Below are 27,507 nucleotides of genomic sequence, written 5' to 3'. Positions count from 1 at the left end.
TACTACTCAAACTCTAAACTTAACAACGGTGTTGGACTTTAGGAGTTCAAACGAAACCATTCCGATTTCCGACTTAACAACTTGGGGGAAAATGTTAGACTTGAGAGTGTTCAGAATTACTATTCAATCTCCAAAGGTTATTACATTGTGGAAAGTGGTAGATTTTGGGGAGATCAAATTTACTATTCCCACTCCAAACTTAACAACAATGGGGAAACCGCAGGACTTTGGGTAGTTTAGACTTACTATTCCAACTCTAAACAACAAAGTTAACCTTCTTGAGGGAAGTGTTTGAGTTTAGTGGAATGTTAAGGTTTACTTTTTGCAATGCTAAACTTAATTATATTGGGGAAAGTGTTGGACTTTGAGGGGCTCAGACTTACTATTCTAACTTTAAACCTAACACACTGGGGAGAATGTTGTACTTTGAGAGGGGAGCTGATTCAATATTCCCACTTCAAAGTTAACCTCATTGGGGAAAATGTTGGACATTCGGGGTTTCCGATTTACTTTTTGAACTTTGAACTTCACATTAGGGATAGTGTTGGACTTTTGAGGGGGTTTGAATTTACCATTCTCACTCCAAATATAACCATATTGAGGAAAGTGTTGGATATTGGGGTGGGGGCAGTTAACTGTACAAACTCAAAGTTAATCGCATTTGCGGAAGTGTTGGACTTTGAGGAGTTCCGATTTACTATTCCAACTGCAAACTTAATCACATTGGGCAACTTGTTGGACTCGGGGGGGGGGGGTGTCAGGTGTACTATTCCCACCCAAACCTTCCCAGAATGGTGAAAGGTTGGAGGGATAGGTGTATGATTCTAAAATCCAAGCATCATAACATCACCTCATTGAGGAAAGTATTTGTTTTTGGTGGGTGAGGGGGGCGAGTTAAAATTCAGTATTCCCACTCCAAAAAAATGATGTAATTTAGATTTCAAAATTATGTACTGCCATACAGTTATAATAGACATTACACTAATACAAATGCATTGCAGAAATCCATTTTGATCATCCCAAAACATAAGCCACACAACACAAAAAAGTAGATTGAGAGTACTAAGAAAAGTTTTAAAAATATATATATATATTTGCTTTAACTTTAAAAGTAATAGCTATAATTGTTACATTGAAAAAAAGGAACATTATTTTAAAATATAAAATAAAACAAAGTATAAATTTAAGACCCCATTGCCAAAAAAACAAATTACCAAAACACTATACAATTAAAAAACAATATATCTATGAAAAATAATTACATTCAATCATTTAAAAATATAACAACAAATTAATTTTACTTATGAAGGAAGCCAAAACATGGTATCAAATTATAATAAAAAACACCTATTAGATTTTTTCTTAAGATAACATTCAAATTTGAATTTTACATAATTAAAAACAAACATAAAATAGAAATTAGCACAGCAAATTTAAACATACCAAACTTAAAAAATTAAAAAATTAAAATTCCTCACGTATTCACCTACAACTTGACACCTAATCCTAACATTTGTATACAAAAAACAAACACCATATATTAAAACAAAGGCATACATAAAATACACTTAAATAAATCCCAGTGTACTCGACATCTTAGAGCCCATTAAATGTGCCTGCAAAATATTTCCCCAGTCATAGTAAAGGTTGCCCTGTCACCCACACCTAGATATGGGCAGACTGAAGACAGGTGTATCAACAGATTAATAGCAGTACAGGTCATATTACCTGTACCTCTGTGAAAGTGTATCAGTCCCACGTAGCCTGCTTCGCCACTTTTCCTTGAGTCTGTGGTATGTGATTGTGAATTCAAATGTTGAAGCTGTGGAACATGTGTTATATTAATGCTGCCCGCTGTGAAGATATATTGCATCTTGCATCAGAGGGTATTTCCCTACTTGAAGGCGGATGCCATTACAACTTTGCTGTCTTGGAGCCACCCGGAGGACTTGTATCTTGAAGGATACATGATATTTTTTGACAGTGTCTGGTTTCTTGGGTGAAATCAGAATTGAGACCAAATATCTGCCCTGCAATTTCATCTGATTTAAATCAGTTTGGCGGCCTAGGTAGTTCAGATACCTTAACTGCCCAACAACACCTTGTTTGTATTTGGAATGAATGGCCTGTAACTCTCCAGCCTACATCTCTTTGAACTTTTATTTCTCTTCACTCGCACCAGTATACGAAGCCCTTTCTCTATGTTTCTGCAGTCTAACTGTAGACCTTTTCACACAATGCACGTTCTGCAGCCGTGAAATTTCCACCAAACCTGTGACAAAAAGCTTAATAAGTGTGCCTAAATTCTCATTTTTATTCTTTACACCTTGGGATTGTCTCTTCGGATCCCTGTTAGCCGCTGTCTTCACATGCATGTCTTTTTTTGTAGAGTTCCGAAGAGCTGCAGCTCTCTGTCACTCACATCAAGCAGATCATCAACATTCTGCGAGACTTCATCCGCTCTCCCGAGCAGAGGGTCATGGCCTCAACCATCTCCAAGCTCAAGGTGGATTTGGACTTTGACAGCACTTCTATCAATCAGATTCAGCTGGTGCTCTTCGGATTTCAGGATGCTGTAAGTTCTCAAAGGAAATTTACCTCAGTGAGCAGAATTCAGTTTAACGTGAGAAGAAAGACATGCTAAGAAGTCCGTTGTATGGACACATATTTCCTGCCAAGACAAGGCTGGCAGTATCCAAAGGTACGAGACAAGTGTCTTAGACAAATAGGGAGAAGTTCTCACACTTAGGTAATAGATACACGGTGGGTCCCTGGTGATAATGACGCAGGTCACCGAAATGAAAGAGTATTTGTATCTTTCTAGTTGCATACAATATTGACAAAATACGAACATATAGTGGTTAGTTTTTGTTATAGGAGTGAAAATTAGGAAATCCAAAAAGGAAGATGGCATGTTTCAGTAGAAAGAAAAAATACTAATAGGTGCACAGAATTGTTCATTAGAAAGAACATGAAAATATTGGGTCCCTGTTGCTGCTCAAATGGCATGTTCTTCGTGTGCCTTCTTCAAGAGACGAGAAGATTGTCTGTCCTTTAAAAAAAAAAATATGCATGGCATATGGGGCTATAAAGAGTGCAGCGAGTGTCTTCTTGGAAGGTATGTAATGCCAAGGTTAGACAACGATGTATATCAACTTTTAATTTCTATTTTAGGAAGGTAGCCTAATGGTGTCCATTTGAAACAAAATAGGTCTTTGGAGGGTTTAGAACACAAGAATGCTTACTGTTTGAGCCTGTTAGGTTGGTAAAGGGTACTACTTACCTCGCGGCTGACAGCATACCCCATAATATGCTTATGCTTAAATTGGGGTATAAAAAGATACCTGAATGTTACTGGAAATAGTATGCCTAGAATTCAGGTGTCCTTTGCCATACCCTTCAATTTAGGCTTTATCGTATGCTGAGCGTAATTATGCCTGCTATCATTAAGGCCACATCATAACCACAAACACTGTCACTTTCTTGCTGTGCATGCTATGTTATGTTCCAGGATCACCAACTCTCCTCAACTGTCCATTTAAGCGCAGAGATACTCCTTCGGGAGTCGATTCAAGCGCTATATAAATTTATAAATAAATAAATAAATAAATGTTAAAGCATTTTATATAACTCACAGCTGCCTCAGCGAAGAGACGTATATTTAAGACTTTATCAAGTAGACTGTCACAGAAACCTCATTGTCCCTTTCTAGTAATGTTTCTTAATACATTTCGGTATGAGGCTTATACAGCAATACAGCAGACCAAATTCTGTTGAAACTTACATGATCAGCAAGGAATCTGTGGAAGCTATTTGTGAAGGGAGAGCTAAAAGCATCCGTTATAGGTAATAGCTGGAGCTCTATCCATAAGGCGACTGAGAGAGGTAGCCAGAGGAGAAAGTATAATATTGTGAATATGCTCATCTGTTTGGTTTCATGCATATAAAGGGGGGCTCGAGCCTGATGAGAGAAAAGACATCCTGCAGACACTGGATTTTGCTTCTAACAATGTCTCAGTACTTGTTTTTAATTATTCTGCTCCTGCATTTTCTGTATGGCATTCGTTCTATTTTCTTCCATAAAAATGCATTTTAAATATTTTACCTTATGTTCATTTCGTCTTGCTTTTTGCATGTAGGACTTCACAAGGTGCCTGGTTTTTATATATATATATATATATATATGAAGTACGTGGCGCTCCTAGGCAGCATACAGCATTCAGCCGATCAGACAACTCAGGAACCAGCAAGACCCGTGGTTTGGTGCAAATGTTTTATTTAGTGTTTAGCCCAGCACCAGTCCGCCATGACGCGTTTCGGCTAGAGATAGCCTTGATCACATGACAACGTCACGAGGGCTGATCACCCTTTTAAAGTGCAATATGCCATCACATGGTATTAGAAACAGAAAAAATACTCTCAATGTTTCTAGTCCTCGAAACAAATAATTACGGCATAAATGCCCGTATATTATTACAAAATGTCACTCATTTAGCATCACAAATGCATGTTAATACAATATACATTATAAAGTTGTGCACAATGTAAAACGTTCACTCTTATTACAGTACAAATTAAGACATGTATATTTACAGGGCACTGGCAATAATGAACTATTAAAATTCATATAAAAGTTAAAAAGCCTATAAATAGTTATATAAATATTAAAATATAACTCAAATTGTAATTAATTAATGAACACATTTGATCAAGGTGTTATGTTTTGAAGTCCATAGATCAATTGAGTGCAATGATGCCCCAGTGGGCATGTACCCATGCCAAAGATGTAAACATTATACTTGTGCAAAATATGCTAATTGTGCAATATAAGTTGATGGCAAAAAAGTGCTACCAAGTGCGTGAAATGTTAAAATTCGAAAGAAAATTATCTATTAGTCATGGAGGGAGAAGGGGATGTCGAATATTCAAACATAATGTACAATCCACAGTTCATAGTCACACGATACTGTACAAAATGCATCAACTCAAATTTATCTGACGGATTTAGGTGGCTGGCTCAATATGTCCTACTCAGATAATTTCAAAGATAAGTGTGGCAGTCCTCCCCTGTGTTAAGGCCAAGCGGTGCCTTGGTGTCTAAAAGGATTATATAGCGAGTCTCAAGCTTTCTTAAAAGGGACTCCCTATCACCGCCTCTCCTTTGGGGAGGAACACAATCTATCGCGAAATACCTAAGTAGGGATGCATCCTTTCCATGTTTGCTCTCGAAGTGCCTGGCCACTGGGTAAGCTGCATCTGCATGGGTGATCGCACGCAGATGTTGCAGTATGCGCTTATGCACCTGTGGCCTGGTGCTACCAACATATCTTAGGCCACATGGGCACTCCAAGACATACACAACAAATTCTGATTTACAGTTTAATTTTTGTTGGATTTTAATTGGAAAGGGTGAAAGAGGAGTGGAGACCTCAGTCTTGCTGATGCCATGTTTACACGCTTTACAACTTGAGCATCTTATAAAGCCTTTACTATCATTGAGCCATGTTCCTGATACCACTTCAGGGCTGCTGGATACAAGACTATCCTTCATTGAGTGTGCTTTTCGATAGGTGATGCTGGGATTAGTACTGATGGCTGATCCGATCACTGGATCACAAGAGACTAAGGACCAATTGTCTTTAATTATTTTATGGATACTTTTGTGTTGTTTATTGTATGCCATAATCAGTCTTGTCTCACCATCAGCACCCACAGTGGCAGAGCTAGCATGTGCACTACCTGAGCCCAGGAGTGCAGTTCTATCAATTCTATTGGCCCTGTGGGTAGCATTGTCTATCGTATCTGTTTTGTAGCCACGCTCAACAAATCTGGCCCTACATGCTGATTGTACCAGCCGGCACTCTTCATCACTGCTGCAAATCCTTCTGATGCGCAGCATCTCCCCATAAGGGATGCTGCGCATCAGATGTGCTGGGTGATGGCTTCCAGCATGCAGCAGTGTATTCCCAGCCGTGGGTTTGCGGTATAGTCTGGTATGCAAGCTGTTATCACAAACATATAACTCCACATCCAAAAATACAATGGATACCCTACTCAGAGTGCTCGTGAATTGAATGTTCAAGTTGTTAATATTCAATTCTTCAATGAAAAGGGTCACCTCTGACTCAGATCCATCCCATACAAAAACCAGGTCATCTATATATCTTAACCAAAGTTTAACTTTGGTGTCCATTACGGTAGCAAATTTCTTCTTCAGGACCTGCTCCTCCCAGTACCCCATGTGTAGACAGGCGTAACTGGGAGAGAAGCAGGCCCCCATTGCCACCCCCCTGGTCTGTATGAATAACTGCTTGGCAAAAAGAAAGATGTTATTCTCAAGACAGATATTGATCATATCTAGCAACATTTTAGAATGGTCATGGAAGCTTGGATTTCTTTTCTCCAAGAAATGTTGCACAGCCCTTAAACCATCAATATGGAATATGCTTGTATACAGCGATGTAATATCCATGGATACAAGGACATAATTAGGGCACCATACGAAGTCTTGGATCTTTCTTAATAAGTCACTGGTGTCAAGAATGAAAGATGGCAGGCCCCTTACATATTCCTGTAGAAAATAGTCGATATATCTGCTCATATTCTCTAATAAGCTGTTGCACGCAGATATTATGGGCCTGCCTGGGGGTTGTTGTAAGTTCTTATGTACTTTAGGGATGAAATATATCACCGGTGTAACTGGATGATCTTTTTTCAGGAACTTGTATTCATCCATTGTGATGAGGCCCTTGCTTCTCCACGCCGATAGTTTGAGGTAAATTTCGTTCCTGGAATTGGATGCCTCTTGCGCGGAAATGCGGCGATAGCACTCTCTATCGTTGAGTTGCTTGAGGGCTTCCTCTAAGTACATTTTGCGTGGCCAAAGGACCACATTACCCCCCTTATCGGATTGTCTGATCACCAGGTTCTTATTTGCTCTCAGTTTTTTGATAAGAGTATGGTATTCTTTGTCTCTGTGGTCATATCGTTTGGTTTGATTAGCAGTTCTGATTTGAAGTTCCTTGAGTTGAGTGACAACACGGTCGTGGAAGATATCTATATTATCTTTGATCATTAGGGGGCAAAATTTCGATTTTAATTTAAAATTTGTTGCACAAGAAATTGGTAGTGGTTCACCCCCCAGTGCTTCCTGACTCTCAGTGGAGGGGCCAAATTCCTCTTGGTGTAGTTCCAATAGCTCTTGTGTTAGTGCTGCCCCCAACACAGTAGTATCTCCATCACTACCAGTTGAGATCGTGGTCGGAGCCGACACTTCACTAAGAACGCCAGTGTTAACATTGGAACTGGTACGTGAAGCAAAGTGTTTTCGTAGCTTTAACTTGCGAACAAACTTAAAAACATCGATTTTTGTAGTCGCATAGTCAAAGTTTTCCTTTGGACTGTACGAAAGCCCCAATGAAAGTATAGCAGTTTCTTTTGGAGTTAGGTTCACATCAGAAAGGTTGATGACCGCTTGCGAGTTGGTTTGGGAAACTTCAGCGGTAGCTGGTGTTATTGCTGTTGAGCTACCTGTGTTTTGTTCCATTGTTTCCTGGTGCGCTGTTTGCGCGGCTTGCCATTTGCGTTTGCGGCGTTTGTTGCAGAACCGCCTTTCTGCGCGCTTCCTGTTTTTGCGCTGGCGGCGGCTGATTGTGTCCCAGAGCGGAGAGTGAGTTTTCGATCCTGAGTCACCATCTCCATTTCTTGCCCTGGGGTGAACTTGCAAAACCCCAACATCTGCTGGCGTCGCATCTCTGATTCTGATTCACTCTCATATGTTGAACTCTCTCCTGAAACGGAGGATACTTCAATCTGTTGTGTTGGCACAGTTGCATTTTTGTCAGCATTTGTGGTGGGAGCTATATTTAAAAGTTCTTTGCTATGTCGCTGTTTGATTTTATCATAGCGCTTGGCAAACGTGAAGATTTGGCCATTTTCATAGTCCAGCCGATCACGCTGGAATTTGTATGCCTTCCTCTTCTTTATTATATCTTCCTCACGCTTGAGTCTTACCGCCATTTCCTCTCTGTATTTAGTTATTTCAGCAGATGGAGGGAATTTATCAATCTCAGCATTGATGGCATCAATCTCCTCAAGTAATTTGACCCTGTCGCTTTCAGCGTATTGTATAAGGATCCCCATCAAGCGTTTGGAATTTTCTAGGTTGCACTGCGCCCAGTCAGCTAACATTTGGGGGTCTGGCTTCTCATACGATGGTGCTAATAGAATGCGCAGACCCCTCGGCACGCGACCCACCTCTAAATAGCCTGCCAGTGATGTGTGCTCCCACCACTTCGACTGTTCGCTTTTGCTGCACTTTTCCAGCTTTTTAAACAATTCTTTTATTCCAGAGCTCTGCTCGGGTGCAGCTTTGGAACTAGGTTGGACGACGGACTCCCCAGCCGGGGGGTCCGTAAACATACCCTTCGACGCCTCCATGCGCCCCCTTAACGTGTCTGCGGACATGGTGAGAATGGGCAATATGGGTATACAAGCACACTCAAAAACGCGCCCTACCGGTAGTCCTCGGACAGCGTTTCTGGAACTCCTCACAGGGAAATTATGCAGTCCGTATGTCAGCCGCTCCTGGTACTCGCTCCGCAGGCTCAAGATGTCCGGACCAACCGACGCTGGTCTGTAACCTCCGAACCACTTCCGGGCTTTCCTCTGGAACGCGGCCAGCAATTGGATCCGATGAACCCTGGGGCGTGGCAGCTTCTCTGAACACGGAGCTTTTCAAAATTTCCCAACAGGAAGGTCGCTTCTCGCTGCAACTTCGCCCAAAGCCGAGGAGGGGTCTCGCAACAAGCCGGTGAAGCTACCCAGCTGAGATGCGAAGTACGTGGCGCTCCTAGGCAGCATACAGCATTCAGCCGATCAGACAACTCAGGAACCAGCAAGACCCGTGGTTTGGTGCAAATGTTTTATTTAGTGTTTAGCCCAGCACCAGTCCGCCATGACGCGTTTCGGCTAGAGATAGCCTTGATCACATGACAACGTCACGAGGGCTGATCACCCTTTTAAAGTGCAATATGCCATCACATGGTATTAGAAACAGAAAAAATACTCTCAATGTTTCTAGTCCTCGAAACAAATAATTACGGCATAAATGCCCGTATATTATTACAAAATGTCACTCATTTAGCATCACAAATGCATGTTAATACAATATACATTATAAAGTTGTGCACAATGTAAAACGTTCACTCTTATTACAGTACAAATTAAGACATGTATATTTACAGGGCACTGGCAATAATGAACTATTAAAATTCATATAAAAGTTAAAAAGCCTATAAATAGTTATATAAATATTAAAATATAACTCAAATTGTAATTAATTAATGAACACATTTGATCAAGGTGTTATGTTTTGAAGTCCATAGATCAATTGAGTGCAATGTATATATATATAGTTATAGTTAGGGGTTCTTACATTACAACAACAACACATTTAAACTAAACAAACATTACAAATATCATACTTATAGTTTTTTTCTACCAATTTCAGCTAAACAATATTTATACAACCTATAGCACGGTCCACAACTAAGATGAAATATCTACGTCAGTGATATTTTAGAACAATGATAACTCACCAAATACATATATATATATATATATATATATATATATATATATATATATATATATATATATATATATATATATATATAGCAAATGTAAAAAAAAAATGCATCTGCATATCCCTATGTATATATAATTGCAAAATTAATATATGTATTAAGAAGCCTTTGTTTAATATTGTAAACAATATATATGACATTGCAAGCTATAGTTGTTCGACACACAAATATCAGTGAGATGGCTATCAAGAAAAGATACTCCATGTAGAACTAACATTTTGATAATAAGTTGAAGATTGCATTAGTTGTGTTTTTTCTTTATGCACTTGTAGGTAAATAAAGTCTTAAGGAATCACTTAATCAGACCTCATTGGATGTTTGCCATGGATAACATAATCCGACGAGCCGTCCAGGCCGCTGTCACCATTCTTATCCCTGGTAAGAGAGAAGAAGGAATCTGCTTATGTAGAAATTGTTCCAATTAAATAAAAACAGAAATTCACATAGAAATATCAAAGGCAGACATTTTAACTCGCGCTAGCTTCTCTTCTGTTTGTATGCTTGTTTTTACTTTTTGACATAGTATCATTGCCGATTGGTCAGATTACAGACAAAGATAGCAAAGGTTAAATACCGACAGAATATGTGACATTGTTTAACTGAACACGAGTGAATGTAAAAACTTAACACACAAAGCATATGATATAAATCCAAAGGCCAATTAAACTGTAAAAAGTAAAAGTTAACCCTTAGTCTAGTTCAAACACAAATTAATCTTACTCAGTGTTGAGATGCAACATATTGTCGTGTGGAGATTGTTCCATCAATTGGATTGGGGGTTTTGATTGTGATGCCCCGAATCCTAAGTTTCTTGTTCTGTTATATTAGAGTGTTTGTAACGATTTGATCTAAGGCATTTAGTAAATTTCCAAAGGCAGACGACTCTTTTTAAAAAATCCAGAAGTTCATCAAACAGAAATTCCTGACTCTACTTAGATCCTAGAAATGGACGAGTTCCTCAACTGGTAAATGACTTTTTTCTTCAATCCATAATTAATATGAATTGAGTGATTTTGGTATTTTTGTAGTTGTATTTTATTAAACTGAATTATGGCATTTTAGATAAAGTAACTAATTAAAAAAAAAATCTTTGCCAATTTTCAATACCATTCAACTGGCAGATTCCATGCGTGTTTTCTAAAGAATGGCAATTCCACCACACCTGATGCTGAACCTTACTCAGATAGCCAAGTACAGGCTGTTTGTCCTTCAGTTTCCTCTGGGGATTGTGCATTTTGAAGTATGTAAAGTAGTAGTCTGGTTTTACCATTTAGGTACCACAAAATGCAATTCATAAACCTAGGTGGAGAGGTCCACCTCCACTGCTCTTATCTTTCCTGTCAGGAGATCTATTCTGAAGTGGCAGAGATCCCCCAAGCATATGTATATATTTGTTTAATAAGTGTAGGCGGGACATGGGGAAATAGTGGGAAAATTGGGAATCGCTATTCACAAGATATAGTCTAATGGTGTCTACGCCAGAGTAAGTCAAGCAGTACACAGGCCCAACCACTGGTACTGCAAGTCACTCCTATAGAAAATTATATATATATATATATATATATATATATATATATATATATATATATATATATATATATATATATATATATATATATATATATATATATATATATATATATATATATATATATATATAGCCAACAGGTTGCTTGTGAAGCAAACAAGACGCACTCAGGAGTATTGCAGCTACACGTTTCGGCAGCCAACTATTGCCTTGATCACACGTGTGATCAAGGCAATAGTTGGTTGCCGAAACGCGTAGTGTGTAAATCTGGACAAATAAATCCTGATTGCTGCAATACTCCTGAGTGCGTCTTGTTTGCTTCACAAGCAACCTGTTGGCTATTTATGACTTTTTCGGCCGGAGTGGTCCGCCCAACGTGAGACGCCACCTGACTGGGGAGAAAGGATCCCGGAAGGACCCCGTTGTTGTTTTGGATATATATATATACATATATACATATTTATATATATTGACTTTCTTTCTGCTGGGAAACTCTGCCACGCAACGCTATTCCATTAGGAAACACCGCAAGCAGCACTTACCTGGCTGATGCTTTCTGGGGCCTGTAGTTCCGACGAACAGCAGGCAGTGTGCTTTTACCTTATTCGTGGGTGTGGCGTCCTACAACAAATGGGGCAGTGGCAGAGACTACTTACAGGAGCAGCAAAGTCGCCAGAAGAATCCTGAAGGCATCTGAGGAAGGCCGTTGTCAGGCCGAAATGCATTATGCCCATTTCAGTTAATTAAAGTGTTTTCTCCGGTATCCCCGCTGTGGCCTCTGCTTCTTCAAAGGTGGGAGGAGTTGCATCTACATTTTGCGCGGTTCCAGATAACGCGCTACAGAGGCCCCGTTCCATCAAGAGGCCCCGGGCCCATCTGGATCCTGTTTCGGCAGTCTTCTTTTGAGCAAGGTATTGCTACAGCCCGGAGCCCGCCTCTGAACACCTATGAATTCCAGGGCGGCTGCAGCAGCGGACCGTTACTGCACGGAGGACGGAAGATAGCATTGTCTTCTCCTTCCCTGCCCGTTTGACATTGGTAAATAGGGGGCTGGAACGTCTGGGGGCCGGAGGGAGCACTTTGATCACTCACTCACTGGAGATTTACTTTCTTTCTGCTGGGAAACTCTGCCACGCAACGCTATTCCATTAGGAAACACCGCAAGCAGCACTTACCTGGCTGATGCTTTCTGGGGCCTGTAGTTCCGACGAACAGCAGGCAGTGTGCTTTTACCTTATTCGTGGGTGTGGCATCCTACTACAAATGGGGCAGTGGCAGAGACTACTTACAGGAGTAGCAAAGTCGCCAGAATAATCCTGAAGGCATCTGAGGAAGGCCGTTGTCAGGCCGAAATGCATTATGCCCATTTCAGTTAATTAAAGTGTTTTCTCCGGTATCCCCGCTGTGGCCTCTGCTTCTTCAAAGGTGGGAGGAGTTGCATCTACATTTTGCGCGGTTCCAGATAACGCGCTACAGAGGCCCCGTTCCATCAAGAGGCCCCGGGCCCATCTGGATCCTGTTTCGGCAGTCTTCTTTTGAGCAAGGTATTGCTACAGCCCGGAGCCCGCCTCTGAACACCTATGAATTCCAGGGCGGCTGCAGCAGCGGACCGTGACTGCACGGAGGACGGAGGATAGCATTGTCTTCTCCTTCCCTGCCCGTTTGACATTGGTAAATAGGGGGCTGGAACGTCTGGGGGCCGGAGGGAGCACTTTGATCACTCACTCACTGGAGATTGACTTTCTTTCTGCTGGGAAACTCTGCCACGCAACGCTATTCCATTAGGAAACACCGCAAGCAGCACTTACCTGGCTGATGCTTTCTGGGGCCTATAGTTCCGACGAACAGCAGGCAGTGTGCTTTTACCTTATTCGTGGGTGTGGCGTCCTACAACAAATGGGGCAGTGGCAGAGACTACTTACAGGAGCAGCAAAGTCGCCAGAATAATCCTGAAGGCATCTGAGGAAGGCCGTTGTCAGGCCGAAATGCATTATGCCCATTTAAGTTAATTAAAGTGTTTTCTCCGGTATCCCCGCTGTGGCCTCTGCTTCTTCAAAGGTGGGAGGAGTTGCATCTACATTTTGCGCGGTTCCAGATAACGTGCTACAGAGGCCCCGTTCCACCAAGAGGCCCCGGGCCCATCTGGATCCAGTTTCGGCAGTCTTCTTTTGAGCAAGGTATTGCTACAGCCCGGAGCCCGCCTCTGAACACCTATGAATTCCAGGGCGGCTGCAGCAGCGGACCGTGACTGCACGGAGGACGGAGGATAGCATTGTCTTCTCCTTCCCTACCCGTTTGACATTGGTAAATAGGGGGCTGGAACGTCTGGGGGCCGGAGGGAGCACTTTGATCACTCACTCACTGGAGATTGACTTTCTTTCTGCTGGGAAACTCTGCCATGCAACGCTATTCCATTAGGAAACACCGCAAGCAGCACTTACCTGGTTGATGCTTTCTGGGGCCTGTAGTTCCGACGAACAGCAGGCAGTGTGCTTTTACCTTATTCGTGGGTGTGGCCTCCTACAACAAATGGGGCAGTGGCAGAGACTACTTACAGGAGCAGAAAAGTCGCCAGAATAATCCTGAAGGCATCTGAGGAAGGCCGTTGTCAGGCCGAAATGCATTATGCCCATTTCAGTTAATTAAAGTGTTTTCTCTGGTATCCCCGCTGTGGCCTCTGCTTCTTCAAAGGTGGGAGGAGTTGCATCTATATATATATATATATATATATATATATATATACATATATATATGACACCAACTTCCTTCGTGGATTCCTTTGCGAACAAAGAACGAAAGAACCGAGCCCAAACTCAGTTTTTGCATGTGAATTAGATTTATTCAGCCATAAATCGGCAGTCCTGCCCGACGCGTTTCGGAGCCCAGCTCCTTGGTCACGGGTCATTATTTTGTGGTTTCAATAAAGTATATATAAAAAAAAAACCTAAGTGTGGACATCACAAAAAATCGACATAAACATAGGACTACTGCACCACATCAGTAGGTAAGGAAACATGGGCGCCATTTTGTAGTATTCCATTCCCTATTCCAAAGCATGGTTTATATCAGTCTCATATTGGTAAAATATAATTACAATTCATTGTATGGAATTAATTTCGGCAAAATAATACGACCAATGTAAATTGATATACTTTACATTTAGAATTCAGTTTTTAGAGAAATTATCCTATTTCCAATTAATCAATTGGTGGTCAAAAGTATTGATATTATATACATTTGTCAATTCAGCCCCAGTGGGCTACTTAAACAACCATATGTACTTAGCAACAGAATAAGAAATATTTTGTACAATTCTGCCCCAGTCTCCTATGATAAAATATACATATACGTAAAGTGAGTTCATAGTTTTCTTAAAAATTTCATACTAAACAAATAAAATCAATACAGGCTACTTTGGTTCATACAGCAGTTAACACGTTATCCTAGATGGACCACAAGCTCTTCATCCTTATTCAATCCTACAGAAAACATTGTTTCATATTTAATGATCATTTTTTTTTTTGAAAACCTTTATTAATACTTCAACCTGTTACAAGTATGGGCCTACAACGACCAGGGCTGGCCGCTAATCAATATCATCGCAACAAAGCAATTAGAACCAGACTCGGCCTCCCTGGAGGCGAATACAGCATGAATTCAATTAAAACTGGCAGCAGAGCATACTATACGAATAACAGGATAATAAAGGTTCCATTTTATAATATAAAGATAGAAGGATCAGGTGCCATACAATATAACAAAGGCATATAAAGGGCGGGCAAAACAGTAGGAGGTCCACAGTTAGTTCGATATCATTCAAAACAGTGGTGCTGAGACACACTATTCAGGATAGACAAGTATACACTTAATATTCGCACCAGTTGAGCACCCGCCCGATGGTCCTGAAGTACCGTGAAAGTATAGGTACAAATAAAAAGTCGACAGTTGACAAAAGAATAGACCCACTACACTGACCCGAAAAAGAAGAAACAAAAGGAAAGGCGAAGAAAGATAAGAAGAAAAAAAGGCCATAGAAAAAATGGTAAAAACAAAATCCCCCCCCCAACCCCCCACCCTGCACCCCTGCAGATGACTACGGCCTACCCCCCTAGCATCGTGCCTGTCGCCCCGTAAATGAACCCGAAATATATAAAGAACAAAGGGAAAAAAAGGGGAAGAAAGAAGGGACTAAAGCCCTGCCCAAAAAGGAGAAATGGAGGAGGGCTATGTCATACGCATTCCCGGACTCTCCCCCCCGCCTTAACAAAGAATCCCCCACAATGCTGACACGATCAAGGAGACCACAATAAAACAGTACACCAGAGGAAGCTATAAATCCCGCCCCTGACTCCGTTAACCAAATAAAGCAGTCCCGTTACCGACAAATCAATAGTGTGAAACCTCAAACAACAGTCTCAGCCTTGGCCCAGTCGATCAAATTTGCTGATCCCCTCCGAAAAGCAGAGCCCCATCGTACAGTTGTCAAAGGGCACACAGAAGTTGTCGAAACATGGTCTATAAGACGAAGAAAGGATGGCAAGTCCCAAAGTAGACGCTCGAGTCCAACGACGCCCCTTCCCGACTCTAAGACCAGGCACTATCCCATCTGCCATCTTGATGGACCAGCTAGGAAGGAGGTGCGACACAGTCCCACACAGTTCACAATTACGAACAAAAGTGTCCAAATCGGGAAAAGCAGTGAAATGTTCCGCCAATAGCAGTTCCAAAGATTCCGACTTTGTAGGTGCATCGCCAATCTCCACATGTTCGAACTGTTCCACTTCTGTAGGGGCATGGATAGCTCCAAGCACCGGGTCAAATTGCACCGCTGGGGTAGCTATAGGGAAAGGAACTGGCCACCGGGTCTCGGGCAGCAAATCAGAGTCCGGTCCCGATCCTCTAATTCCGTCTGCCGCCGACATCAGATTCCAGGCCTGGGTCTTCATAGTCGCCTGAAGTGCCTCAAGGGCTGCCATCACTGACCGCAATGACGAGCCGCACTGAGCCCGCTCCGCCGGGTTCCGCATAGCATCAGGCATGTTGACCCCCACGGAGAGACGCCTTCCCCGGGGTCGGATTAGACGGAACAGGAATGAACCGTGAGGGACCGATCGTCAATAAGCGTTAATGCACACCAAGTCTCCGACCTAACGGCACCGGCGCTATGAACACCAGGCCCCCGGGTCCCGGACCCTCAGCACACCACCTCGGGCGTCACTCGTCTCCTCACCTCCGGTATAGTTCCAGGCAGCAGATCGGCAGCAAAGCAATCATAAAGGTGTCGGAAGTTCCATGGACCGGACCCTGCCGCTCTCTCCGTTCCGCTGTTGTTCAACTAGGACCCGGCTAGACCAGCACTTGAGACCCCGGCTTCCCGACTGGGCTAGGCCTCAAATCAAGCCTCGACATAACTCCACTCCATCATGTCGGAAAAATCTCGGGATTGCTCCATCCGTCCGCAGAGTAGTTCATGCACCCGGATATGGGGCGAGAAATCAGGATATACAACAGGATCTTCGATCGAAAGATGGAGGTCGGCGGAGCCAGGAAGCTATGCGGCCATCTTGCTTGCTGTCGTAGCTCCTTCCTAATGATCATTTTTGATTCCCTGCGTCTAAGTACTTTCAGGCGATTCCCCCCTCTTTCATCCTTTGCAATTCGGTCTAATGCACAGAATTTAAGGAGATCGACCTTTTTATTATGCTTCTCCTTAAAATGCAGAGCTATCGGGTATTGTTTGTCTTCATTGACGATAGCTCTTCTGTGCTCTAGGACCCTCTTCTTGACTTCATGTATAGTGCTGCCTATATAGATTTTTGGGCAGGGGCAGATCAGGGCATATACACAATAATCCGATTTGCATGATAGATGTTTGTCTATCACAAATGGTTTTTGATGTGTCAACAGCTCAATTTGTTTCATATTGTTACTATACTTGCAGGCTTTACAAGCTCTGCAAGTATAGAACCCTTTAATTGGTGTTTTGTCCTGCTTGTTCTGCACCTCACTGCTACACAACAGATCGCCTAGAGCTTTACATTTGCGATAGGTGATTTTGGGATTATCCCCAATACATTTCTTTAGGCTATTGTCAGTTTGTAGCACACTCCAGAACTTTTTCAAACAACGCCGCAGCTCCCAAACTTGGCTGCTAAACGTTGTAATGAAACGTAATGGAGCGTTGACATCTACTTCCTCTCCTCTATCCACTAGCAATTCTTTTCTGTCTACAAGTAGGATTTTCTTACATGCCTCTTTCACAATCTTTTCAGGGTACCCTCTTTTTATAAAACGTATGGACATGACCTCCATCTCTTCTAGGAACCAAGCTTCCGTGCTACAATTACGTTTTGCACGTAACAGTTCTCCATACGGAATACTGTTGACTAACTTCCTAGGGTGGCAGCTGCTGGAATGAAGCAGGCTATTCCCTGATGTTTCCTTTCTGAATAGTCTGCTTTCTAATTTCTTTTCATTCACAGAAATCTCCACATCTAAGAATTCAATTCTCTTCTTAGCCACTGTGCTCGTAAATTTGAGATTCAGCTCGTTATTGTTTAGTGTATCGGTGATGTCAAATGCTTCTTGTTCTGTGCCACGCCAGATACAAAAAATATCATCTATGTATCTGGCCCAGAGGACGACGTTATGGGAAAAAGCATAGATCTTACTTGCCACATGCTCCTCCCACCAGCCTAGGAATAATCCCGCGTAACTGGGGGCGAAGCATGTTCCCATTGCCGTCCCCTGGGTCTGGCAATAGATGGAGTGGTTGAATAGAAAAAAATTGTTGTTTAAACATGCCATCATCATGTCTAATAACATGTCCGTATGTGTGTATATATATATATATATATATATATATATATATATATATATATATATATATATTGTATTTTACAATTCAACATGATACAGTAATGTGTTATAACTTTTTGTTGTATTGCTTCTGAGTTAATATTGATTATTTTATATTCATTTACATGCATATTTTAGAAAAACATTTTTATTTAATGTATTTCAAGAAACACACTTTAAGAATTGTCCAATATTTTTCTCATAGTAGCTCTATGCCCCGGTGGCAGAGATCTCCATTAACATCCGGAAAATTAGTACTAGTAACTTTACAGTTGTAAAATTGGTGTAAGAGGCTTCAGGATCTCATTTAAGGGCATGAGGTTTCTTAACCCTTTCGATGCTGATGACGAGCTCAGCTCGTCATCACCCACCGGTGTCGTGTGCTGATGACGAGCTGAGCTCGTCATGGAAACAGCAAAATGGTAATTCCCAGCACAGGAGGGGGAAAACGCCTAGCAGCCAAGAGGTTAAGCCTACAGCTAAAAATAAATTTCCACTGAAATGTTTTATAGAAAAATGTGGAGATTTACACCCAGTTGTATGAGTAGATCCACATGTGAGTAGTGTAAATTTGCCTTTCTGAATGGCCCCTGGGCCTCATTGGCATATGCTTGGCACTGTAGGGTACAATCTTGGTTCAACCGGGTAAATGGGTGCTTATTTGCTTTACAAAATATAGAAAAGAGGGGATAGCCAACCACCCATGCACCACATTAACCCTGAGCAGGGAGGAATGCTTCCAGACGCATAAGTCTCAGGGCTTTACTTTAGGGTTTAGTCTACAACAATACATGATTGGTAAACCTGTGCCCTCCCCCTTATTACTGAACTTGTCATCAGCCTCTTTTCAGAGATGCGCCTGAACTATTCTCTTGTAATTAATATAATTTGAAATGCTATATCTTTTGTTTCTGCATGTTACTGTTTGAGTAGTTAATGAGTGAGTAAGATACCAAAATGTTCTTCTTCTCCTTCTGAATGTATTGGATGCTAAATGCATTCCTACAGGCATCCAGAGTTGTTTACTCTCCACTCTCTATATTTTTTTTTACAGAACTTCGAACTCATTTAGAGCCAGTGTCGGAGTGTGAAGGGGTGGAGAAAGATGTTGAGGATGAGGATGACTATCGACCTGTGGAACAAAATGGAAATGAGGAACCTGTGGTTACTTCCGGAGTGAGCACTCTTAGTTCTGTTGCTTCCCAAGAGACTCAGCACCAGCAACTTGGCCTTCAGTTAAGCAAGTTGAAGCAGGAGACAAGCAGGTAATTTTTCTTATACTTGTGTTTCTTTAGGCATTCTATAGCCTGGGTGGTTCATATTAATTTTCAAGACCAATGGGGATAAGAAACAACTCACAATATCTACTCTTGTACAAACCACTAGGGATCATTTTAGGAAAAAAATAGGCCTTTTTTGTAAGTTCCTGTGGTGGTTTGTCAACACTCTCACTCAGTGTAAAACATTTGTGAGAGAGGAAGCAACATGAGAATGAATGTTTAAAGATTTAGAATGATGTGTAGGAAAGTGATTCAAGCAGAATATGAAACATGGACATGTGAAGTGTAGAGTCTAAGAATGAAATAGACTGTGAACCAGAGTGAATGAGATTGAGGAAAGTAGAAGAAGAAAGAGTGAGAGAAAAGGAAAGAGAAACTCAGAAATAGGAAGACACAAGGGAAGCAAGAAACTACACGATAAAGGATTTTTGTAGCAATAGAATTGGCAGCAGTTGCCAGTGTCTCTGATAGATATGTCTTACTTGATTCCGTTTGCTGCAACAATCATTAATAAATCCAATGACCAATGTGTCTTTGTCCCCCTTATATTTACTGAAAGCTTAAATACCATTAATCCCTTTAATATCTGTATGACAATGGGACCATATCCTATCTCTTTCAGTCTTGCTACATATTTAGTATATCATTCACCAAACTGTAAGGGTGAGCCATGTGAACAAGTAGTCTTACGCACTATATTCTTCCTGTGCATTATAGTCTCTAGTGTGTCCCCCACTACAAATACTTTAAAATTCAGAAGGTCTATATATGTTTATCCTTATACTGGTAAAAGAAAGATTCAACTTCTTATTCTAAATCTGAATCACAGGTGAGAAAAAAGGAACTCATAGGCCGGGAGGGTGCTGGTAAAACATCAGTGTTAAGAAACAGCATTCAGTGTCCAGTTTCAATGGTCAGTGCTGAATCATAAGGGTCCCCTACCCTGGCAAGTCATGTGGGGGTACAGTTAATAACAGATGCAGGTTCATTGTGGCTCACAATCTGATTGGAGGCAGGCCTCCACAACAAGAATGACCAAAGCTCACTTACAGCTTAATGTTATGAGTGAGTTCCAAACATGCCCCTTGCATGAATTGAGTTCATAAAGGGACTACATAGTTAACTGTTGCTCCAGTGGCCTCAGTGTAGTGTTGCAGAAGCTGCAGTTCAAGTAAACTGAGTACTAAGTACAGTGAATCATGCACAAACCCTGTTTTTCCAATGTTGCTGGATACAGTTTGGTGAAGAGAAGAAGAAGCATACTAAAACGCCATAGGCATTAATGTGAATTAACTAAAATAAAAATTATGGCAAGGGGTTAATATGGAGTATTATGAACTGGTCGCCCTATCGAGGGGCTATGGAGGGACTGTAAAAACAACGTGACCAGCAATGTGATGAAGGTATCATAACTGGTATCTGAGTCAGCCCATCTGAGATTATTTCAATTTGGAATTTGGGCCTATGAAATGACATATGTGATCGTAGTGACAGTAATGATACTGAAAGAAAATGCAGTTGTAAAACATTAGTAAAAGCATTGCAGCTCTCCTTTTAGTCTGGAATCCACCAATGAAGATAGAGGATGTAGAATGTAACCCAATCAGAAGGAAGGAACCATGTTAATAGCATTTTAAACATTGATAACTGCATCACACCAAAACGTGTCTGGAAGAATTGCTTTTATTAAATGAATAAATCGTTTCACCATGCGAGTGCTACGTACCTTTTTTGGATGAAGCCGATATATATAGTGCACTGCTCATGACCTCACATATTACATCACTCTTGACATCTCAAATGACATCCCTGATTGCATTGCTCATGACATCATGCAGTAACTGTGAGTGTTTATTTAAAAGTTTATGAGTGTTAAACATATATATGAATTAGTGAGTAGCTGTGTAAGTACTGGTATGGGTGAGTGAATGGGTTTGAGAATGGTAGCGTGGGATTTGGAGTGAGTGTATAAACAGTTATATGGGGTGTGAGTGGGTTCATCAGAGATTCTGTATATGATGCCAATAGTAATATCATTTAAGATGTTATCAGTACTGTCATCAGTGATGTCACTGACCATGTCATGAGTGATGTAATATGTGAGGTCATAAGTAGTTTCATTGTGGTGGCACAAGTTATAGTTAGCTCAGCTAGCTATAACTGCTGAATTTCACTGGTTTTATATGAATGAAACCTAAGCCTAACTATAAAGTTTCTGTAGCCGTGAATTTCTAATTTCTTTTATACCATTTCCTAGCTATCACGTCCCCGTAACCTTTGGTTTTATCAGTGAATTTCTAAGGTTTTGTAAATGCTAATTCCTAACTTTAACGTCTCTGCAACCTTTGGTTTGTTCTGTGAATTTGTATATTTTTTTAAGTAGTCACGTTTTCAGAATGGTGGTGGAGAAAAGGGGCTGGGCCTCCGAAGAGCTCTCAGGAATCCCACTGTGTAGGACTTATAGGAGGTACCAGAAGGGCTTTTTGGCCCCCAAGGTCCCTCAGGAGTGAAGTGGACTTCATCCACCAACCAGTAGTGCACCACAAGCCGCGTTTGCAGAGTGGTGGAGAAAGGGGGCATGGCCTCAGAAAACCTTTCAGCAATCTCGCTGTGTGGGACTTACTGGAGATGAGAGGAGGGGTAGTTGGCCCCCCAAGGACATCCTTGGGGACCAACTACCCCTCCTGGTACTGCCAGTAAGTCCCAACATTGGGATTGCTGGGACCTCATAGGAGGCCAAGTCCCCTTTCTCCACCTCTCTGCAAACGCGCCTCCTAGCACATTACTAATAGGGGTTGAAGTACCCTTGGCTATTGAGGGTTCTCGGGGGCCAACTACTCCTCTTGTTATATCCAGCAAGTACCACACAGTGGGATTACTGAGAGGTTTTTGGTGGTGATGCCCCCATTCTCCTCCACTCTGCAAAATCGCTTCCTGGCGCACCACTAGTTGGGGGATGAAGTCCCCTTGGATCATGAAGGTCCTTCGGGGCCAGCTAGCCCTCCTTTTACCCTCAGTAAGACCCACACAGCTGGATTACTGAGAAGTCATCAGAGGCCATGCCCCCTTTCTCCACCACTCTGCAAACGCACCTCCTGACACACTGTTGCTTGTTTAGTCCTGAGGCACTCAGGAAGCAAGGGGACTTCATCCCCCAACCAGCAGTGCACTGAGAGGCATGTTTTCAGAGTTGTGGAGAAAGGGGGCGTGGCCTCAGACCACCTCTCAGCAATTCCACTGCATGGGACTTACGGGAGGTGACAGGAGATCTTGTTGGCCCCTAAGTACCCTCAGGAGCCAAGGGCACTTTATCAGCAAACCAGCAGCATGCCAGGAGAGGTATTTTCAGAGTGGTGGAGAAAGGGGGCGTGGCCTCTGGCAAATTGCCAGGCTTTTTTGGGGGGTTTCAAAGTGAAGAGGGGTTGCGTAGCCCCCCTTCCGTGGGCCATATTTGGCCCAGAGGACCCCATCCCCCAGAGCCCGGCTTGTAGTGTGTGTGCCATGGTCCCACCCAGGGTAACCACTTTTCAAATGTTGTGGACCACAGGGGGACCACAGGGGGAGCCGCATTCCCTTCTGGCTCCTCACCTCCTAAGGTAGCTGGCATTGCTTTGAGACCCTGGAAACTGCTCACATGCAGCTCCCTGGATCACAAGGCAATTTGTGTGTTTCCCTGCTCGCTTGACAGTGGCCATGGAATGAGACATGCTCTGCTTTCAGCAAGTGAGAGCATTTTTTGCACCCGCTTGCTGAAAGCAGAGTGTTTGCTCAAGTTAGGGCTCTAGGGCCAGGGTCCACAACGGACCTCCTTCATTATTGTGTTTGTGCCCCGGCGAGGTGGCAGTTCCCTTGGCAGCAGGTAAAGCAGTAGGGCCTACCCCGCATTTCATTAATAAACTGTGTGCCCCAGGGAGGTGGGGGTCCCTGGGAAGTAGTGGGGCAGTAGGGCCTCTCCCGCAATTTATTAAAAAAACGGTGTTCCCTGGCAAGGTGGTGGTCCCCGGGTCAGTGGGGGGGGGGGGGTCAAGCGGGCCCCTGCACTTAGAGTGTTCATTGACCTGGTAAGGTGGCAGGCCCCCCATATTTTTCTTGTTTACAGTTCTGGGGAGGTGACAGTCCCTGGGGCTTTGTATAAGCCTGAGAGGGGGGCCCTGTGAGTCCCCCTGCTTCATGCTTTTAGGTCCACCCAGGGGCTTTTAAAAAAGACGCACAAGAGCACGCACTTCTTTTTTTTTTTTTTTGCTGCAGATTTGCAAATCTGCTGCAGAATTTAAAAAAATGCTTTTTTACCCCAGCTGTGTCCCTGAGGGCCCCCCCTACCATATCTGGGGGAATCAGGATATTTCTACCTTACCCCTTTGTCGTTTTACTTTGTTTGTGGGACTCAGATTCAAGCCAAGTCCCAAGAAGACTGCCAACACTTCCTGGTTGAAGTGTTAGCAGTCAATCAAATTTTGGTAGGATCCGGAAGTCCACTGCAAAGACTTGCGTCCCCAGTTTCCCATTTTTTTTAACATTTGCATATCTTAAAAACTACAAAACAGATTTACACCAAATCACAAAAAGCACAACTTCTGGACCAACATCTAGCTTTCCGCCAAATTTGGTGTAATTTTGCTCATCAGTTCAGACTGTAGACTTGTTCAAAAAATGAAAAACCCCATAGACATAACATGGGGAAAAGTGTTTTAGGGCCCCCCATTTTTCTCGACCAGCTTGATGGATCAACACAGCAGCTGAACCAAAAAGGGGTCATTTTGAGAAAATTTTGTGGAGATTCATAAAGCGGCACCAAAGTTATTGGCAAAACAATAAATGCTTTTCCAACGGAAACTTTGGTCCTAACTTTAACTACCAATTGGCAATTGCCAGTAGGTAATACGCACACATTCAAAACAAATAATCGCCGCACTCCAGGGCTTCTTTACATCTTCACCTACGTATAGCAACCTTCTCAGTCTTTTTCATAGTAGTGAGTCCTTACTTTGTGTTCTTTACATACATATTCTCCCATGTTGTCTTTAATGTGGAATTGTGAGAGTTGTAGTGACACCAAATACCAATAAGTAATAAAGTGAATAAAATAAAATAAATCGAATACAGTAAAATCGAAGTATTTCAATAGACTTAAGCATTCCTTCACCTGCCACAGTCAGTTATTTTATGTGATATCTGTTCATTGATGAGTTTGATGATGCTCAATTGATATACTTAACACATCAAGTTATGTCATACGGCATGATGTTCTCATTTATTAAAAATTCTCGCAAGTGGGGCATCTTTCATTCTGTAATTGATTATCTTATCAACGGCAATCAGGACCTCAGTGGCCAAAGTTCCAATTAGACTTGATGGTTGTTGTCTTGATAACTGATTGGATTCCATTGATAGATCATCATTAAGTTATTGATTAGATGTACAATTAATTCCCCAACATAGAGTCCCATGCGTTGTTTAGTTCTGAATCTTATGATTGAACGTGATTCCAGTTGTTTGAGCTTTTTGACTTTGACTGTCCCCTTCCTTTTTCATGTTATATTACCATGTCCATTCCATAGTATCTCAATGTTTTACAGTTGTTGTCATGATAGTACAATTGAAGTTTGCCCACAGCATTCCTTATGTGTTTTGTTTGTACATCTCTTATATGTTCCAAGATCCGTTTTCTGACAAATACTTTGTGCGAATGACCAAGCCAGTTCCTCTTTGATGTCTTCGAGTGTTGACTGCCCTCTAACAAGTCTTTCAAGGAAGTTGCTTTCTTATTGGTCAATTCTGGTTTGTCACCAACTGTATTTCCTATATCAGGAACTTTTTTGACAAGATGCCAGTGTCTCTTAAACATTCTTACAATATTGGAGCCTTCTTTACTGTAATCTATTATCAATGTAGTTGAAGTGCCCTTCTTTTGTGTAGAGTTGAATCGCTGTTTTGTAATTGGAGTTTCCATTTGTGTTTTTTCTCATCCTTTCTAGACTCTTTTTGACATCATTCCATTTATAGCCTCTGTTGATAAATCGTATTGAAACTGTGTCACATTCTCTGGCCAAATCAGTATCATTGGAACAGATTCTACTTATTCTCAATAATTTTTTGGGATGTAATACTCTTTATTAGTGGTTTTGGATGAAAACTGCCTCCATGTAATATACTGTTGGTAGAAGTAGGTTTCCTACATACTGTGATTACAATCATATTATCTCATATGTATACAGTGCCTTCTAGAAAATTGATTTTTCTGTACTAGTGGTGCAAGTAAATCTCAAACCTGTGTCATTGTTATTTAAGATGTTATAGTACTCCATGAATTCTTTCTTTATTTCTTGCCATATAATGAATAGGTGGTCAGTGTATTTTGACCATAAAATGATCTTTTGCAGATATAGCTCATTCTGTTTTCCCCATGCAATTTCCTTCTCCCACAAGCCCATTATAAGATTTGCATTGCAGGTCCGCACTTTTGTCGAAATAGTGTTTGATTGAACATTATTGTTCAAAATATTTCTATTATTTGTAATAGTATTTGGGAATGTTGGAGTTCACCAACATTTCTCTGTTTCAGAAAATATTCACAAGCGTTTAGACCCACGATATGTTGCATATACTTAACGTAAAGTAAGATATCCATCGTAATGCACAGCGGGGGACTGGATGCAGGGTCCAGCCTGGTATTGTCCATTGTGCTAAATCCAAAAAGAACCTTTGATGGACAGAATACAGAACAATGTCATACATTCACACCAGTACAGAGATCTGGGCCTAAATCTATCATTTTCTTTGCTCACCATGCCATTCCAGTTTGTACCCAGCCCAGACGTAGGTCCCTTGCTCACTTTGCCACTGGATTCAAGCTAGCCTGGCTGATGACTGCTGATTAGTCAGAAACCGGTCTCAGGATGCTTGTTTCCGGTCCAGGGAAGACATGGCTTGGCAGTTCGGGCTGGCCTGTTCCCATGAGGCACAAGGTCAGATTGATTTGCATATGGCCATGTCTGAACTGGGGTGGTGGAGTGAGCTAAAGAATGATGATGGATTAAACCCAGATCAGTTGACTGGGGTGAGTGCTTGAAATGTTCAGCACTCCGTTCATCATCTCCTTAGGTTTTGCTTTGTTCGCCCTAAGTTGACAGGGTATGCCCAGACATGGGTCCCTTGTTCACTTTGCCACTAGATTCAAGCTAGCCTGGCTGATGACGGTTGATTAGCCAGAAACCGGTCCCAGGATGCTTGTTTCCGATCCAGGGAAGACATGGCTTTGCAGTTCAGGCTGGACTGTTCCCATGAGGCACAGGGTCAGACGGATTTGCATATGGCCTTGTCTGAACTGGATTGGCGGTGTAAGCTAAAGAATGTTGATGGCTTTAAACCAGATCAGTTGACAGGGGGTGAGTGCTTGCAATGTTCAGCACTCCGTCCATCATCCCCTTTGGTTTTGCTTTGTTCGCCCTAAGTTGGCAGGGTATACCCAGACATGAGTCCCTTGCTCACTTTGCCACTGGATTCAAGCTAGCCTGGCTGATGATGGCTGATGAGCCAGAAACCGGTCCCAGGATGCTTGTTTCCGGTCCAGGGAAGACATGGCTTGGCAGTTCGGGCTGGACTGTTCCCATGAGGCACAGGGTCAGACTGATTTGCATATGGCCATGTTTGAACTGGGGTGGCAGAGTGAGCTAAAGAATGATGATAGATTAAACCCAGATCAGTTGACTGGGGGTGAGTGTTTGCAATGTTCAGCACTCCGTCCCTCATCCCCTTTGGTTTTGCTTTGTTCGATCTAAGTTGGCAGGGTATGCCCAGACGTGGGTCCCTTGCTCACTTTTCCATTGGATTCAAGCTAGCCTGGCTGATGACGACTGATTAGCCAGAAACAGGTCCCAGGATGTTTGTTTAGGTCCAGAGAAGACATGGCTTGCCAGTTCGGGCTGGACTGTTCCCATGAGGTACAGGGTCAGACTGATTTGCATATGGCCATGTCTGAACGGGGTGGCGGAGTGAGCTAAAGAATGATGATGGATTAAAACCAGATCAGTTGACTTGGGGTGAGTGCTTGCAATGTTCAGCACTCCGTTTATCATCCCCTTTGGTTTTGCTTTGTTCGCCCTAAGTTGGCAGGGTATGCCCAGACATGAGTCCCTTACTCACTTTGCCACTGGATTCAAGCTAACCTGGCTGATGACGGCTGATTAGCCAGAAA

The 27,507-nt window shown here is 42.2% G+C and overlaps 1 protein-coding gene across 4 annotated transcripts in view; it reads left to right on the top strand.

Annotated features, from left to right (window-relative positions):
- Positions 1–27,507, top strand: part of MAP3K15 (mitogen-activated protein kinase kinase kinase 15) — a 1,281,486-nt gene that overhangs the window by 1,119,745 nt on the left and 134,234 nt on the right. For all 4 annotated transcript variants that reach the window (XM_086934586.1, XM_086934588.1, XM_086934587.1 and 1 more), the window contains 3 exons: positions 2,390–2,575; positions 9,920–10,025; positions 19,088–19,298. In XM_086934586.1, the coding sequence (XP_086790712.1) occupies positions 2,390–2,575; positions 9,920–10,025; positions 19,088–19,298 (503 nt within the window). The remainder of the gene's footprint in view (positions 1–2,389; positions 2,576–9,919; positions 10,026–19,087; positions 19,299–27,507) is intronic.

Source organism: Lissotriton vulgaris, chromosome 8 (assembly GCF_964263255.1).
Source record: "Lissotriton vulgaris chromosome 8, aLisVul1.2, whole genome shotgun sequence".
NCBI lineage: Eukaryota > Metazoa > Chordata > Amphibia > Caudata > Salamandridae > Lissotriton > Lissotriton vulgaris.
Note: the sequence above shows the minus strand (reverse complement) of the source record. Positions and strands in the feature narration are given on the sequence as shown.